General features: G+C 34.2%; 1 protein-coding gene across 2 annotated transcripts in view; it reads left to right on the top strand.

The window, feature by feature from the left end:
• Positions 1–523: 523 nt before the first annotated feature.
• Positions 524–16,022, top strand: part of CFAP20DC (CFAP20 domain containing) — a 155,985-nt gene continuing 140,486 nt past the window's right edge. The window contains exons 1-4 of one of the 2 annotated variants that reach the window (XM_087923569.1): positions 524–597; positions 6,510–6,599; positions 7,742–7,835; positions 12,785–12,857. In XM_087923569.1, coding sequence (XP_087779695.1) covers positions 577–597; positions 6,510–6,599; positions 7,742–7,835; positions 12,785–12,857 — 278 coding nt within the window. In that variant the 5' untranslated portion in view covers positions 524–576. Of the gene's footprint in view, positions 598–6,509; positions 6,620–7,741; positions 7,836–12,784; positions 12,858–16,022 lie in introns of both variants that reach the window. The other variant, XM_087923570.1, reaches the window with a different exon arrangement.

Below are 16,022 nucleotides of genomic sequence, written 5' to 3'. Positions count from 1 at the left end.
ACCTTGTTTGTAAAGTGAATGCTTATGTATTCTGATCCCGAAAGTGTATTTTTCCATAAATTAAAGATGTAGTAAATAGTAGAAAGAAATATGTTTCACGAGAATCAAAGCAGAAACCTATAAAAATACTTCTGTTCAAATGTTCATAACATTCTTTAATAGGATTTAATTAAAATGATTTAGTACTTTTCAGTCATGTTATGTTTTTAATGCATGTTAGAACGTACCATTTACATATACAATACAAACATGACATATATTGCTATTTAACTCATTATAATCTAAATCGTTTAGTACTAATATAGAGAGTGATAGGAGATGGCTGTATACAAACAAAATCATGTGAACATATTAGCAAAAACAACCAGAATACAGCAGGTTCAATTTTTTTAAAGAAAACATTATTTTACTTTATATTAGAGAATAGCAGTAGTACTAATCAACACTTGAAATATATTCCTTTTTTGTTTTTAGTTAAACCGTGCATGAAATCTGATACAATATTGTTTTTCTCCTAACTTTTAGAAAAACCAAATTGCTTGCTGATGCATTGAAATCATTTGGTCAGTTGCTAAAATGTTCAAAAATGAATATCAGGTAAGGGAGAAATATTTCTGTTGTTTTGTCCTTATTTTAAAAGAAATGAAAAAAGATACTAGCATTGTAATAGTATGTAACATTGAGGACAAAATTGCTCAGATATATAAATATTGTCTACTTGTCTCTTCTTTAAAACTTGAATAGACGTCCACAAATTTTTAACTCCTTATAATTGGAGTTTGTCACTGTCAATCTTTTCTACTTTTCTGACGTGATCTGAAAACTTGAAAAGACAAGATTACAATCAAGAAATAATTAAATTATTGATGACAACTGCAGATATAAATTTTTTGACAGTGATTCTAGGCAGAATTCCTATTACTTTGCAACAATTCATTTAATAAAAATTATATGCTTAACACTCTTAGTACACACTGTACATAAACTGCATATTCATAAGACATTATTTCTTCCCCCTTGTCTTAGAAGAATTAAAGATAATGACAATTACTATCATGGGGTAGTGAATAGAATGGTAGATTCAAAATCTACTTGATCACAAAATCCAATGTATGACATTGAGTTGGTGATTTTCGATCAGTGTAATCAATGTTATAGGGTTGTTAAAGGATAGAAGAAAGGGTGTCTTTGAAGGTACTATATTCTGCCTTGCATTTCTTAGAGAAAGAGGAAATAGTGGACTGCTAAATAGCTTTTAGCATACCCAGCAACTGCCACAGAATGAAGAACTGGAAAGTAGATCTGCTCTTCATAATTCCTCTCTGAACAAGAAGAGGATTTGAGATTACCCATAAATATTCCAGATAGTAGCTCGTCACACAAAAACTGCAGGATAGCCATCTCCAGTGGGTTTAGAGTTATGAGAGGAGAGAGAGTAGCCATCTTTTATCTCAAACTGTGATTGGCACCTTCAAAAGGACACTGGGTTCACATACTTCCTTTTCTAATCACTTTTGAAAATTGCTTGTTAACAGTTTTCTGCTATTAGAAACCTTTGTATTGCCATGTTTTATGGTACTGGGCAAGTTTCCTTCAATCTTCAGTGAAAGAAGTTTTAAATAAAGTACAAATGTAAGGACTTAAAATTATTTTGGAATAAACAGCAAAAGGTTGAATAAAATTTTGATTTTCAAAATCAGACTAAGGGCTCAGCTGGATTTTGAAATAAGGTTTTGGAATAAATTATAAGAATCATTTCCATGGGAAAATGCTTTTGTTTGAAATCTCTTAAAGAAACAGAATGAGACTTTGAAGATTAAACACTGGGGGAAACTAAAGATAACAATTAAAGGAGACAAATGTTTAAATTTGACTTTACAGAATAGAAGAAAATGTTTTAACAATCAATATACAACTGATATTTTTGAATAATAGGTTCAGAAATTAAATTTAAGAGTACCTATATAAGTGTTTACAAAATGTTATATAACTTATATATATAATATATATATAAGTTTATATATATAATATATATGAGAAATATATATATATGTGTGTGTGTATGTGTGTGTGTGTATGTATGTATGTATGTTATTCAGCTTTGTTCGGGTATTTTCCCACGTCATTATAGTTGTGCTTTTAAAGTTGTAGCAGCGTTTGGCAGAATCTCATCTGCCATCATCAGGCTTCTGTATTGTGTTCGTCTGTATTGTGTTGTGTTCGAACACAATACAGGAGCCTGATGATGGCAGATGAGATTCTGCCGAAACGTTGCTACAACTTTAAAAACACAACTGTAATGATGTGGGAAAATACTCGAACAAAGCTGAATAGCATACATGTAAGTACCCGCGAAAACTTAAGAAAACACACACACACACACACACACACATATATAACTAGATAAATAAAAATAAATTTTTCCCATATCAAAGGAATTTCTGCAGAAAACTCCAAAATCTTTAGAGTACCCAGCTTGTTTTGAGGAGACTTTTTGTCCCTTTTTGTCACTTTATGTGAGTTTGAAGTGGGTTTTAAAATACTTCAACCTCCTACCATATGAATTGCAGGTAAAATCCAATCTGACACTGATAATTGGCAGTGGTTGTGATCTTATTTGTATTTCAGATTGAATCCCATTCCTATATATTAGAGTGAAAGAAATAGTAGGATTGGTTTATCCTAGCTTTTTTATTCAGTGGGATTGATCATAGTTGATAGCCTTCAGATTAGATTATGGTAATGAATTTACACTGACGAATATTCAGTTCATCTAAAAAGCTACAGTTACTGGCACTTGGTGTATAGAACATATTATTCCAAGTTATTTTTTCTCAACATAAGAAGTTATATAATGATTAAATAATAAGTGACAAATGTGTTCATTCCCATTTCCCACCCCAAAACTCAGTGCAAAGTGTTGGTTTCACAAATTATAAAACTAAATACCCAATTTTCTACATACAGTTTAAGAATTAATATTAATGTTAAAAACCATCATAAAGTATAGAAAAATACAATCCACTCAGAAATATTGTATTCTGTAAAATTTTAAAATATTCAATGTGTTCTGGATATGGCATTCTGGACAACACAGTTTATTTCAGAGTTTGAATTATTCCAGGATATCTCAGTTTACTTTACAAATGATTTATATCTGTAAATTGCAAGAACCACCTAAGAATGTTCAGAAGGGGAAAATAATATTTGGGACTTTTCTGGAACAACCTTTTCTGTTTCCAAATGAACGAGCTTTGCACATCATTATTTATACTTCTATAACAATTTATATTATAAAAAATAATCCTAACATACAGTTGTCAGTCCCAAATAATGATCAACACCTTTATTCAGATGTGCATATAATAACATCCAACAAAACAGCAACAAAAGTCACAAACCCTCCATGCTAAGGTAGCTATTCAATACATACTGTACAGGTCCTCTCATTGTTACTCCCTTTCAAGATAAGCAGTTTGTTGTACAGCATGGAAAATGAGAAGGAAATCGTAAACACGCATGAGATAAGAGGAAAGGAAATAGAGCAAAATCTAATTTATACCAACACAATTTGCTTTACTGTTATATGTCTGTATTCTTACCAACCTTCCTTGCTTCTATCACAGCTTCATACACTTTCCTCTTTAAAATGTTCACTTCTTTCTCTTTGAGGATCTCATCAATTGTATGCCACCCTCCACAATTTTTTTTGTTCTCCTTGTTTGAAACTCATCTTTCACATACCAGTTTTTGCAATTTGATGCTCAATCATTTTGTCTGCATGCCTGACCCACACCAACAAACGTCTTTCATATTGATCACTCGAGTTTATATTCAAATCACATTCATTTATCAGCCACTCTCCACCTTCTTTGTTAACTTAATTTTTAGCTTCATATTCCACGCTGCATACAATCTTTCCAACATTCGCTGCAAGTTATTGCGGCTCTCATCCAACAATAAAGCATCATTTACATTCACAGCTCCAACAACACATCTCTAATGTCATTACAGTTCCTTAAACATTAAACATAATTATATCAAACAATCAAGTGGCCATCAGAAATCCTAGTCTTATTCCCTACACAAACCCAAAATATTTATTAAGCATGCCATTTATTCCCATAACAACTTCTTATAAAATAATGCTCTTGAAGATTTATTATTTCCTTGTGCTTCGGGCTGGGCATTAGATGAACCTTTTTTTTAAGGGTTTAATTGGGCAGAGTGGCCTGAGTGAGACATTATGCCTTTTTCCTTTCTGTTTTCTTTCTGTTTTTGGGGTGTATTGAATTGAAGGAGAGATTAGTTACCCAAGTCACACTACCAATTGGGCCCCATATAAATCTGTATTTTTTTTTCATTCATTTCCACTATTTTTACTTTGAGGAACAATAATGCATTCCTCCAACTGTCAGACTTCATACAAATGTTAAATAAGTCACACTACTTACTACTCTATAAGCAAATCATATCCATATTTAACGTTATATTATCCACCCTGCAGCCTTATTACTTTTCAATATTCAGTCACGTCTTATGACTTTCATCTTCGTTTTTCTTGGTTACTAACATTTACAGTATTCATTTCAGTTCCAGTCTTTGATGTATATCAGTGCCATGCTAACCTCTAAAATGTTGCTTCCTATAGTAAAGAATTGAAATACCTGATTGTAAATGTATTAACAGCAGCTAGGATTGTTTTTGCCAAAAACTGGAAAAATGAGAAAATACCATTACAGGAGGAAATCATTAAGAAAATATTGGAATGCGCTGAAATGAGTAGATTGACGTTTCAAATTGGAGAACATGATAAACAATTTTATAAAATTTGGGATCTATTCTATCAATAGCTAGACAATAAAACATGGTAATGAAATATGTAGATTCTTAGAAAATAATAAATATATAAAGATGTATTCTTTTCTTATTATATCTACAAAATGATTGTAGGATAGATTTGAGATGATAATATGAACTGTCATAAAACAAGTTAAATATGGATTATTTCATAAAACATGAATGAATAAAAGTAGAGTCAAATGATTGATTAACAATGATATTAATGTATTTAATATTTGATTGAAAATATTGAAGACTGAAATGGAAGCACAAAACAATTTGTAAACCAAGCGACACACTGTATGTATATATATGGAAGATGGCTTAATGTTTTTATGTTTTGTTTGTCTATGTTTGTCTTAAAAACCAATAAATAAATAAATAAATAAAATGTTGCTTCCAACATTCCCTCACTTCATCACCAGTGATTTCATCATTTTAATTTTTTATTTTGTTCATTCTCTTGGATGCTGCTTGTTCAACCCGTTTCACTCCCCAAACTCTTTGTCATTTCCATCAAAATTCTGCATTTTCTCAGCCTTCTAAGCGTAACCATTCCCCTCAATAAATTATCTGCAGTTGTCTTTTTCTCTTTGCATACATGGTATATCTTTTCCTTGTCCTCATTTTTGCTGTTGCCATTCTGTATACATATTTTTCTCATCTGCATCCTTTTTCAGTTCATCATTCTACTAACCATCTTTTTAATGCTCTGTATTAGCATAATTTCACATTTCTGTGGCACTCTGTAACATTCTTTTCTATTACAAGCAATTTCAATGTCACCTTTCATTACATTAGTGTTGCCATATTATTTTTATTCTTTTTTCTTACTTGTCCTGCATGCATTATTTTTCCTTCCCTCCCTCCCTTTCTTTCTTCCTTTTTTCTTTTTCTTTCTCCCTTTCTCTTTCTTTTTCTTCCTTCTTTCCTTCCTTCCTCCCTTCCTTTCTTTCTTTCTCCCTTTCTCTTTTCTTTTTTCTCTCTCCCTTTCTTTCTTTCTCCCTTTCTTTCTTTCTCCCTTTACCTCTCTCACTCTCTGTTTCTTTCTTTTGACAGTTTGACCATTAACACTTTCAAATAATGATCTTCCCCACATTCTGTACCTCTTATTGTCCTTATGTCCCATATTGCTCAGTCTTTCAGTATATTGGCTTTCTTTTCCATATCTTTGCCCATTAGATGGCACTGCTTCACAGAAGGGAATTGGGACATGGGACACTGTTAGATCTGATGGGATGGTCCAACATCGTTGAATATTAGGCAGTTCTGCCAATAACCCAGGTCCTGTATCATGCAGCACTTTAGGTTTATAGATTTATGGGTAACCACAGCACCTTAAGATAATATGTTCTATTTAGAGAGCCCCAATTAATTCAGACTAGGTGAAGTTTTGGGACACTTTCCAGAGACAACTACATTACAAGGAAAATTATTGCAGCATGATCCATTTTCTCCAGAAAAGGGTACATCTCCTGTGGTAATATAAACTACTAAAATGTACTTCTAGTTTTTGTTGCCAGTTGAGCATCCAGATGAAATAAGCTTATAATGACACTTCATATTCACTGTAAGAATGAATATGGAATGGGTATAGTTATGAATTAAGTGTTACACTTGTTGACTTCTTATGACAATGTGACAGATTCTTTCTTTTTTCATTGCAGGGTGGCCCATTTGTTGAAATCTTCAGTGCTCAAGGCAAAAACACTGGGACCAAATGGAAAATTTCTGGCAACCCTTCAGTAATAGGGAAAGTATGTTTTGGAAAGAAATGGTAAAAGCTTGATTATAAAGTATAGAGCTTTTTTTCTTTCTTTAAAACCATGAAAGCTTTGAGTAACTATAAAAAATATTATCTCTATCATTCCTTTTATCAGAGTAGAATAACTGAGAACAGGAATTACTATTCGATGCCTACATGCTGATAAAATTTACTAGTTTTTTGTGTATTTAAGATCTCCAAGTTTTTTGTTTCTGTAAGTTTTGAATATCTCTTGTCAGATGTGTATGTGTGTGCCTATTTATTTATTTTTATTTGGGAAATTTATACAGCCACCCATATCATATACAGTATATGACACTGTGCAGCATACAAGATAAAGATATTTGTTTGTGTCTTTATGTTTTCTAAATAATAAAATAAACTCTTTTAGTCTATTAAGAAAATGAACATCCTAATCAGGAAATATATTTATTAGGACTAAATAAAACACACAAGTTTGGGGCAAGTTTTCAAGATATCTGGTAATTTCCAGGCTTTTCCACAAAAATAAGAGATAACAGAGGAGGGGTGTGGAAGGAAGATAGTTACTGATGTCCTCATGAAGCCTATATGGTCAGCATCTTAAATAGATTATTCACTCCTAAATATAATTTAAGTTTTAGTTTCATTTACTTAAACGAATTGCATGAAACTACTTGGGCTTTTCTTGATATGGATAAAACGGTGAAGCAAGCAACTGTTTTAATACGGCAGGTTGCTGTCAAGACAGAAAAACCAATAAAATAAATACGGTAAATGTTAGTGAAATGAAGGATGATGTTTTAACATACTAAGTGGAAGATGGTCCTGACATCCTAACTGCAAAGCCATTTTTCACAAGAAAGAGTTATTTTCACTGGATCCAGTGTGCATTTCAGAAGTATGCTATACTGGGCAGTGAATTTAACATATATTATTTCTTGACATCATAATGCAAGCTTTGCATCCATTCCATTTTAATACTCCCGCTTTCCACTTGTATTAGACTTATAAAATGACATTTAGGCTTGCTGGCAATTCCTGACCTAAACCAAACATCACTCACCTTAACAATTACAAAGTTTGAGTGTCTAACCATTTCTGTCATGGGCAAATAGACATTATGACTAATAAATCTTTTTGTTGGTTTGTTAGGAATATGATAAGGAAGTGAAAGGTTTTGTCTTTGTGCTGGAAGGAAGCGGTCAAACCAACAAGATGCAGCTTCCAAAAGAAACTAAGCAAACTCGTAAGTATAAAAGTATTATAAAATGTCATAAAACATACTAGACTGTATGATGCTTTCAGAGCAAGTGGTGCACAAAGTATATTAATGGGAACAAAACATCCCTTTATGAAGTGTCAAAGCAGCCTTGCCTTCCAAAAACTCATGCGGCTGTTCCCCAGTTGTATGTTTCACTAAATTAATTGACTGTTCAAGCACACAAACAGGAAGATAGCTAGAAAGTGCTTTCAAAGCAGCTACGCAATCATTCCAAAGGTCATAGTTGCATTAAATGCTTCTTGCAGAGATATTTTGATTACACTAAGGTGTACTGTGAAGCAGCTGTTTCTAATGCTATGCAAAAACCTAGCCATTAATGAAGTTAGCATTGGATTAGCTGAGTAATAGTTGGCTAGTTGCAGTTTTAGCTATATTTCTTCAACATTAAAGTAAAAAAAAAATAGGGTGAGACCTTCTAGACCAGGTCTATCAAACACCCGGCTCACAGGCTGGATGCGTCTTGTGCTGGCCACACCCACACCCAGTTTAGCAAACGGGGAAAAAGTCCTGATACGTCACGTGATGATGCTGTGACGTTTGACACCCCTGTTCTAGATCATGTTGAACCTTCCCTGAATTTTAGAGGTGATTTAGCTATTTCCAGTTTCTCTGGAATGTTTAATTTTTGAATTAGTACATCTCTAATATGTAACAATTTTATATTGTCGAAGAGTTTTTCTTTTCTTTCTTTTTTTTTTTGAATATCTTTTCAGGGATTGTTAAATTGGTAGATCAAACAGTGAACTAATATCATCCCAAAGATACAGTTAAACGTGATGAATATTCTTTCAATTTCATCTAACAATATGTATTGTTTTCATCAACAAGAATAAAAAAATACTTTATACCTACAAGATGACCCCAGATCTCTTAAATTGTAGGAATATTCTCCTACTACATAACTTGCATCCTCCTGTCTGCAATAACTAAACTCTTTGGAAGCTACCCTTGGTATTTCCATTTGTCATATAATCTATCAAGCATTATCTAACAATCATTCTTATGTTAAAAGCTCAGACACACTGAAGCTAAAGGTTCATATACTGTCCTTCCAAATTCTAGAAGAGAAGAAATTTCCATCAGAAAACAATAATATAGTTTTTAAAGTTTGACATTCAGCAGCCATTATGCATAAAGACTTCTCCATAAGTTACAAGCATTAGATCATGCTTTAAAAGGCTATTCTTACAACTCCCAAAATGTTTTCTGTGGCAAAGGATTTGTTTCAGCTCCTTTATCAAATTTAAATTTTATTTCAATCTCCTTTTATGCTAAATTAGCAAAAAATCAGTAAACCGAAAAGGGAAAGCTGTTTAAGTTACATTATAAATAGATGTAGAATCTAATAATTCTCCATTAAACAAGTTGCTTATATCTAATCACAAATGCCATATTGTTTTTCATTACTATGAAGTGACCTGACTTACATGCTTTATGACTTTTTGTGCCCTATTTATGACAAGATTTTCTGAAATCAATTGCAAAACAATTCCAAGGCTAATTTGCTGTCCTACTACAGAGACACAGACTTATTCAGTTTTGATTACTGCTGCCTTTAGCTTGTAATTTCTCAGATCTAAAAACATTTATAGGAGCCTTTTTCCATTTCTTTCCAGTGATCATTACTGTCTGCCACTTCTTGGTGGATATTAATCTAAATGTGCTTATTTTGAAATAGCTTTTGATTATTTCAACAGCATAGGATATATTAATCCCCCCCACCTTTGGATCTTCAAAAGACTTCCTTTATTTTTCTGCCTTTTATATTGATCATAAACCTGTCGTTTCAAAAGGTATTGACTAAAACTCACTGTTGATGACCTTTTGAGTTACATAGTAAGTTACATAATATTTACCAAAATTTGCATATATTTTCAAAATGAATAATACTGAAACACAGCATTCCTGCAAGGTGTGCAGTATATTCTCGCCTTTGACAAAAATTCTTCAATGTGATTTGGAACTGCAGTGTCTTAAAAGAAAAACTTCAAAAGAATTATATATGGTTAGGGCTTCCTCCCCACACAGCATAACAAGAAATATTTCTTGAGAGTACAATTTCTTAGAGAAATCCACTATCCTACTTGCAGCCAAATGCAAATGAAGCTTCTGTTCCCAGCATTTCCCATTTTGGGATAAATTCCTTTGAATTACAAGTGGAAAATAAGGCGTTGAAGTGTATATACTCATAGGTACTGGTTCACTAATTCTCCATTAGAATCCAGACAAGCTTCTGATATTCTGTAAGTACTGGCCACTTACTTAAACTCAAATAAGTCCTGGAGCCAAAAAAATAGTTATTACTAGGTTGTACAAAAACAAGTACAAGAAAGACTGGAAAGCAGGAGAAGGAAATTTTAAAACAGCTACTCCACACTCATTGTGTCAAGGTTTTATTAAAGGCACAATATAGCATACTTACAAAATATCTCTTTGGGCATTCGCAAAAAAATAGCTGTCCTGGGAGGTTTTTGCTTCCTTGCAAGATTGGTTTCACAAGGGGCATGACGGTCACAAAACATTTGTTTGCTACTAGGACTTTAGTTCCTAATTAGGACTTTAGTTCCCAGGCTTCTTCCTATCAATTTATTTTTGTCTTTCTTAGCTAGTTGGGTACTTTTCTGAACAAAACATTGGACTGCATTCCCAGTCAAACAGTAAATTCCTTGCGTTAGAAGAAAAGTGGGGAATTTTAAAAAGGGTATAGTTTAGGCATGCACATGATCTGCATTTAAGAATGAAAGATTCCTTCTATACAGGTAATCGTCGCTTAACTACCATATTTGGAACTGGGATGTCAGTTGTTGAGCAAAGCAGTCATTAAGCAAGATGCTTCACTCAACAACTCCAATCCCAGCACTCCCAGTTGCAATCATTAATCAGTCTTCCAGGTTGTTAAACAGAAAGAGGAAAAGACCTATCTGGTAAAGGATTTCAGCTCAGCTTGAAATCCTTGCAGCAGGTAGCTGTTTCAGAGTGAAAGTGCTGCCCACCGGATAGACAGAATCTAGCTATATGTCCCCTAGCTCCACAAGAAAAACATTTCCTAACAGTATAGGCAGGTTTCTATCCAGCCTTCTTCTTGCCTCTTCTAACAATCGTCCGGTTATGTCAGTCAATGTCAGTTTATCTCTGGGCAGGACTTCCAGTGAAGATACTTAATCACCATAACTTTCATCCAATGAGGAAATAATGATGTAAACCTGATGCAGCTCTGAAAAAATCAGTTCCTTTTCATGTAGCTCTTGAAAAGTTCTTTTCATGAAGTTCAAATGAGCTAACATATCTCCACCTTTCAGAAAACATGCTCTAAACAGTTTGCATGTAAGATGTATGTGTGCACCTACACTGTCACGAACATAAATCCTCTTCAAATTCTCCCAACACCTAGCAGCAGACTCTTCTCCACGAATATGGACTAGCTGCTGGTCACTCAGTGTTAGTCCAATTATACAAAGAGCTCGTTCATTGTTCTGTTTAAAGTCAGCTAACTTTTTGGCATCATCCTCATCATTTGGATCCCAAGCATTTACATCTGGTGGGTCCTGAACTACAGCCCATAACCCTTCCCTACGCAGAAGTAGACTGCACTTCATAGACCAGGAAACAATTTGTTCCATCCAACTGGGTTATCAGTGATAGACTTATTGATGGGTCTTGTGCCATCTTTACCAGGACAGTAACCCACAATTAAACAGTAAACAGCTGTCTCTATATGGTACTGCATATTCACACTAACTCTCAGTTATCTGAGTCTGGTATGAACTCGCTAGTGTTGAGGTATTCCCCGTTAGGAGAATGAATACACTCAGGGAAATGAGTGAGAGTGGTGAGGAATAACACACAACCAGCATACAGATACGCTGAATAGTAAAATGTAGGTTTTACTTCCAGTAACAGGTAAACAAAGTCCAACAAACAGTCCAGTTTATACATGGTTAAAGCAGGTAGTATTCAATACAATCAGTCCAGGAATAATCCAAAAATGAAGTCCAGTATCACAAAGAAAGTTCAGTAAACAGAGTTTGCTAACAGTTTGCAAGACTCACAGCAATTCCAGCAGAACGATGATCAGGCAAAAGGCAATAGGGAAATGCAAGAACAGAACAAACCAGGTTTCTGGCTCCATCTTATGGCCGTCAGAGGAACCTCAGCCAATCATAATTACAGCACTCTCAACAGTATTAAATAACTATCCTGGTTTATATATTGCCAACCAACTGTTAGGTGACCATCATTCCTAACAGACAGACAGGTAAGTATCTGGAACGTCAGTTCCATTAAGGTTCACAATGAGCTGATCTTAGAAAATTGAGAGGATTTTCTCTCAGAATTGGCAGCTTCTATTTAGATTTTATATGAGTGTTAAAGCAGCTTCAAGGGCAATACATTCAGATTTTGTTCAGGCTTTATTCCTGAAAGTCAATTTGGCTTGTAAGTGGGTTTTGATTTTACAAGAACCTTTGCTGTTAAATTTCCAATTTAAATTACCTATTTAATTTTGAACATTCAGATTAAATTAAACCTTTACTTGTCCACAGTTTTTCTAAACTCTATTCCGCTGGGGTATTAATTGCTTTAAGTGGTTCAACTAAAGTTTATGTTAGTCATTTATAGGTTCAATTATTATGCATTTGTTGAAGAATTTATGTCACAGTGTTAAAACATTAATTAATTTTGTGTCCTTGTAGAATATATTTTGAATATGCACTCTGTCAACAAAGTGGAAAACTGTAAATAAAAAAATTAGATTTTACGTTTTGTTCTAGTTCTACTCAGAGCAGAATTTGTTTCTAAGAACAAATTATTTTTGAAAATTCTTTTTTTTTCATAGTAGATATATTTTGAGAAATATGAAAGTAATACATGAATACTCATGTTATTCTTAATTTATTTCTCTTATTTTGCTGTAGTTGGACTGATCCAGCAATTTTTGGTACTTCAAATTTACGTTCCACTGGGACAAGATTTCTCAGCTGAGTTACTGTAAGATAATACTGAACTTTATTATCATGTTTGATGCGTTGTAGATACTAAGCAAATGAATTAATACTGGCTACTGTTAATTATATGTAACAGCTTTGAGGTTAAAGAGTAACACATAATCAAATTGACATGGAATAGTTAAGCTTATTTGGATGATTTTAAGCATTTTAAATCTTCTAGAAGATTTAAGCATATTTGTCATAATGAAAATAATGTATATTAATAAATCTATTATTATTATAAATAGTAATCAGGTGACCAGTTCCTGATTTTAGGAACGGACTTCAAATAATTACTTTGGACACGGGTGAAATAAATGTATTCTTCTTTGGCCTTGATTTATTTATTCATTTGTTTTGGTTTGAAATTGCCTGGAAAATCCAGTACCAACACAATAGCTATAGCACTTGGACTTATATATACCACTTCATAGTGTTTTATAGCCTTCTCTAAATGGCTTACAGAGTCAACATATTGCCCCCAACAATCTGAGTCCTTATTTTACCAACCTCAGAAGGATGGAAGGCTGAATCAACCTTAAGCCAGTCAGGATCGAACTGGTGGCAATTGGCAGAATTAGCCTTGCAATACTGCATTCTAACCACTACGCTGCCCTATTAGTCCTTGACTTACAACTATTCCTTTAATGAGTCTTAGGGGTTAGGGCAGCACTGAAAAAAGTGACATGAACATTTTTCATATTTGCAACAATTGCAGCATCCCTATGGTCACATGATCAAAATTTAGACATTTGGAAACTGGCTCATATTTATGACTGTTGCAGTGTCTCAGGGCTATGGGACCTTCTGATAAGCAAGTCAATAGGGAAACCAGATTCATTTAATCATGTTCCTAAGTTGACAACTGCACTGATTCACCTAACAACTGTGGCAAGAAAATGGGGAAAAATTCACTCTCACTTAGCAACAAAAATTTTCGGGCTCAGTTGTTGGCATATTACAGATTACAAATAATCAGAGTTGGAGGGGGTCTTGTAGGTCATCTAGTCCAACCCCCCACCTAAGCAGGAGGTCCTATACCATCTAACAAATAGCAGTCCGATCTCTTCTTGAAAGCCTCCAGTGATGATGCTCCCACAACTTCCGAGGGCAAGCTGTTTCATTGGTTGATTGTTCTCATTGTCAGAAAGTTTCTCTTTATTTCCAGGTTAAATCTCTCCTTGTTCAGTTTCCATCCATTTTATTCCTTATCTGGCCTTCGGGTGCTTCAGAAAATAGCTTGATCCCCCTCCTCTCTGTGGCAGTCTCTCAAATATTGGAAGACTGCTATCATGTCTCCCCTGGTTCTCTTTACTAGACTAGCCAAGCCCAGTTCCTGTAACCATTCTTCATATGCTTTAGTCTCCAGTCCCCTAATCATCCTGGTTGCTCTTCTCCGTACTTTTTCTAGAGTCTCAACATCTTTTTTATAATATGGTGACCAAAACTGGATGCAGTACTCTAGGTGTGGTCTTACTAAGGCTTTATAGAGTGGTATTAGTACCTCAATTGATCTCGTAAATTGAGGATTACCTGTAGATTGTTTATGTCATCCTCACTAGGTAAACCAGACCAGAAAATCAACTCCATAGAGAACTAAAACTAGTTTTATTGTGATTACCTATCATAACAGAAGGTTGCAAGTTTGTTTATGCTATACCTCTTCTTCCTGCTTCTAATAGTTTAGGAAAATGGGGGCTTAAAAATGCTTCAGCCTTATCTATCTATCTATCTATCTATCTATCTATCTATCTATCTATCTGTCCAGGCGTCCATCTTACCTTAAAATAACTTGTGATCATCTTTACTCTGTACAATTTGGATGGTGAAAGATTCAAGTAAAATCATGTTCTGATTTTTTTTATTGCTATATAAACCTTGTTTTTAGATTATGAGTTTGACGTTTTATTCATTTTATTAGCCTTGAGCTTTTTCAAGAAAAGGCAGTGAGATGCATTTTAAATAAATATTTTCAACTGCTTCTGTAGAAACTCAGAGACTCTACAGTAGCATTTAATGGGTTACATTTCTCCCTCTTTTTTTCTTCCCTTATGTCTGCTTAGAATACTGAACATAAAACATAAAAATAACCACATATTTCTGCCACCAAGTAAACGGATACTGAAAGGATTTTGTAATACTGAAATAATGCAGTTGTAAAGTGGTTGTTATAAAAGAAAAATCCATTATTGATAAAATGTTAAAGATTGCATTTGGGTGCTTTTAATCTTGAGCACCTACACTCAAATGTTTTGTGTTCTTAAATCTCATTTATTTCTATGTAATGTAGACTGTGATCTTGTCCCAGCATATCATTGCTATAGAGGAAATAACTGGAAGGAATTCACATGTTGTTCCTAGCGTTTATCCTGTTTGTTTGGAGAGTCCTGTGCTCTGTCCTGTACTTGCTGCAATTCACATAGAAATGTGATGCATGCATGAAGCAATGAAGAGTTTTGCTTCTCAGCAAGCTTCCTGTAAGAAGATACTGGACTGCCATCTGTCAGAAATGGAGTAGGGTCTCCTGCTTGGGTGGGAGGGTTGGACTAGAAGATCTACAAGGTACTTTCCAACTCTGTTATTCTGTTCTGTTCTGAACCTGATGATGAATAGAACTGAGAAAGAGTGATTGGCCAAGGTAACCAACTGTTTCCTTGCCTAAAGGAAGATTAGAACCTAAGGTCATCTTGCTCTGATCCAGCATCTTAACTATTACCCCATAGCAAGTATCATCATTAAAATAATTTAAATCTCCATTGTAAAAAGAGAATGTAAATTCAGTTGTGAGCTTGACTTCATGAACATCTCCAAGGACTCCTAGCTATTACAACTTGCTTGTGTTTCTATTTTCTGGTTGAAGTGCACCAGAACTTCCCCTAATTTCATGTTGTTCCAAGGCTTATATATTAAAAACTCTTAACAAGCAGTCCTTGACTTAAAGCCACAATGGAGACCAGAATTTCTGTTGTTAAGCAAGGTAGTTTTTAAGTGAATCGTGGCCAAAGTTATGACCTCCTTTGCTACAGTGGTTCAGTGAATCACTGCAGTTGTTAAGTGAATCCTGTAGTCATTAACAGAATCTGATTTCCCCCATTGACTTGTCAGACTCTCCCTATGAAGGTTGCAAATGACAATCCCAGGAGCCTGGAACTCTGCAACCATCGTA

Source organism: Pseudonaja textilis, chromosome 2 (genome assembly GCF_049901715.1).
Source record: "Pseudonaja textilis isolate UNSWEBS1 chromosome 2, rPseTex1.2, whole genome shotgun sequence".
Taxonomy (NCBI): Eukaryota; Metazoa; Chordata; class Lepidosauria; order Squamata; family Elapidae; genus Pseudonaja; species Pseudonaja textilis.
Note: the sequence above shows the minus strand (reverse complement) of the source record. Positions and strands in the feature narration are given on the sequence as shown.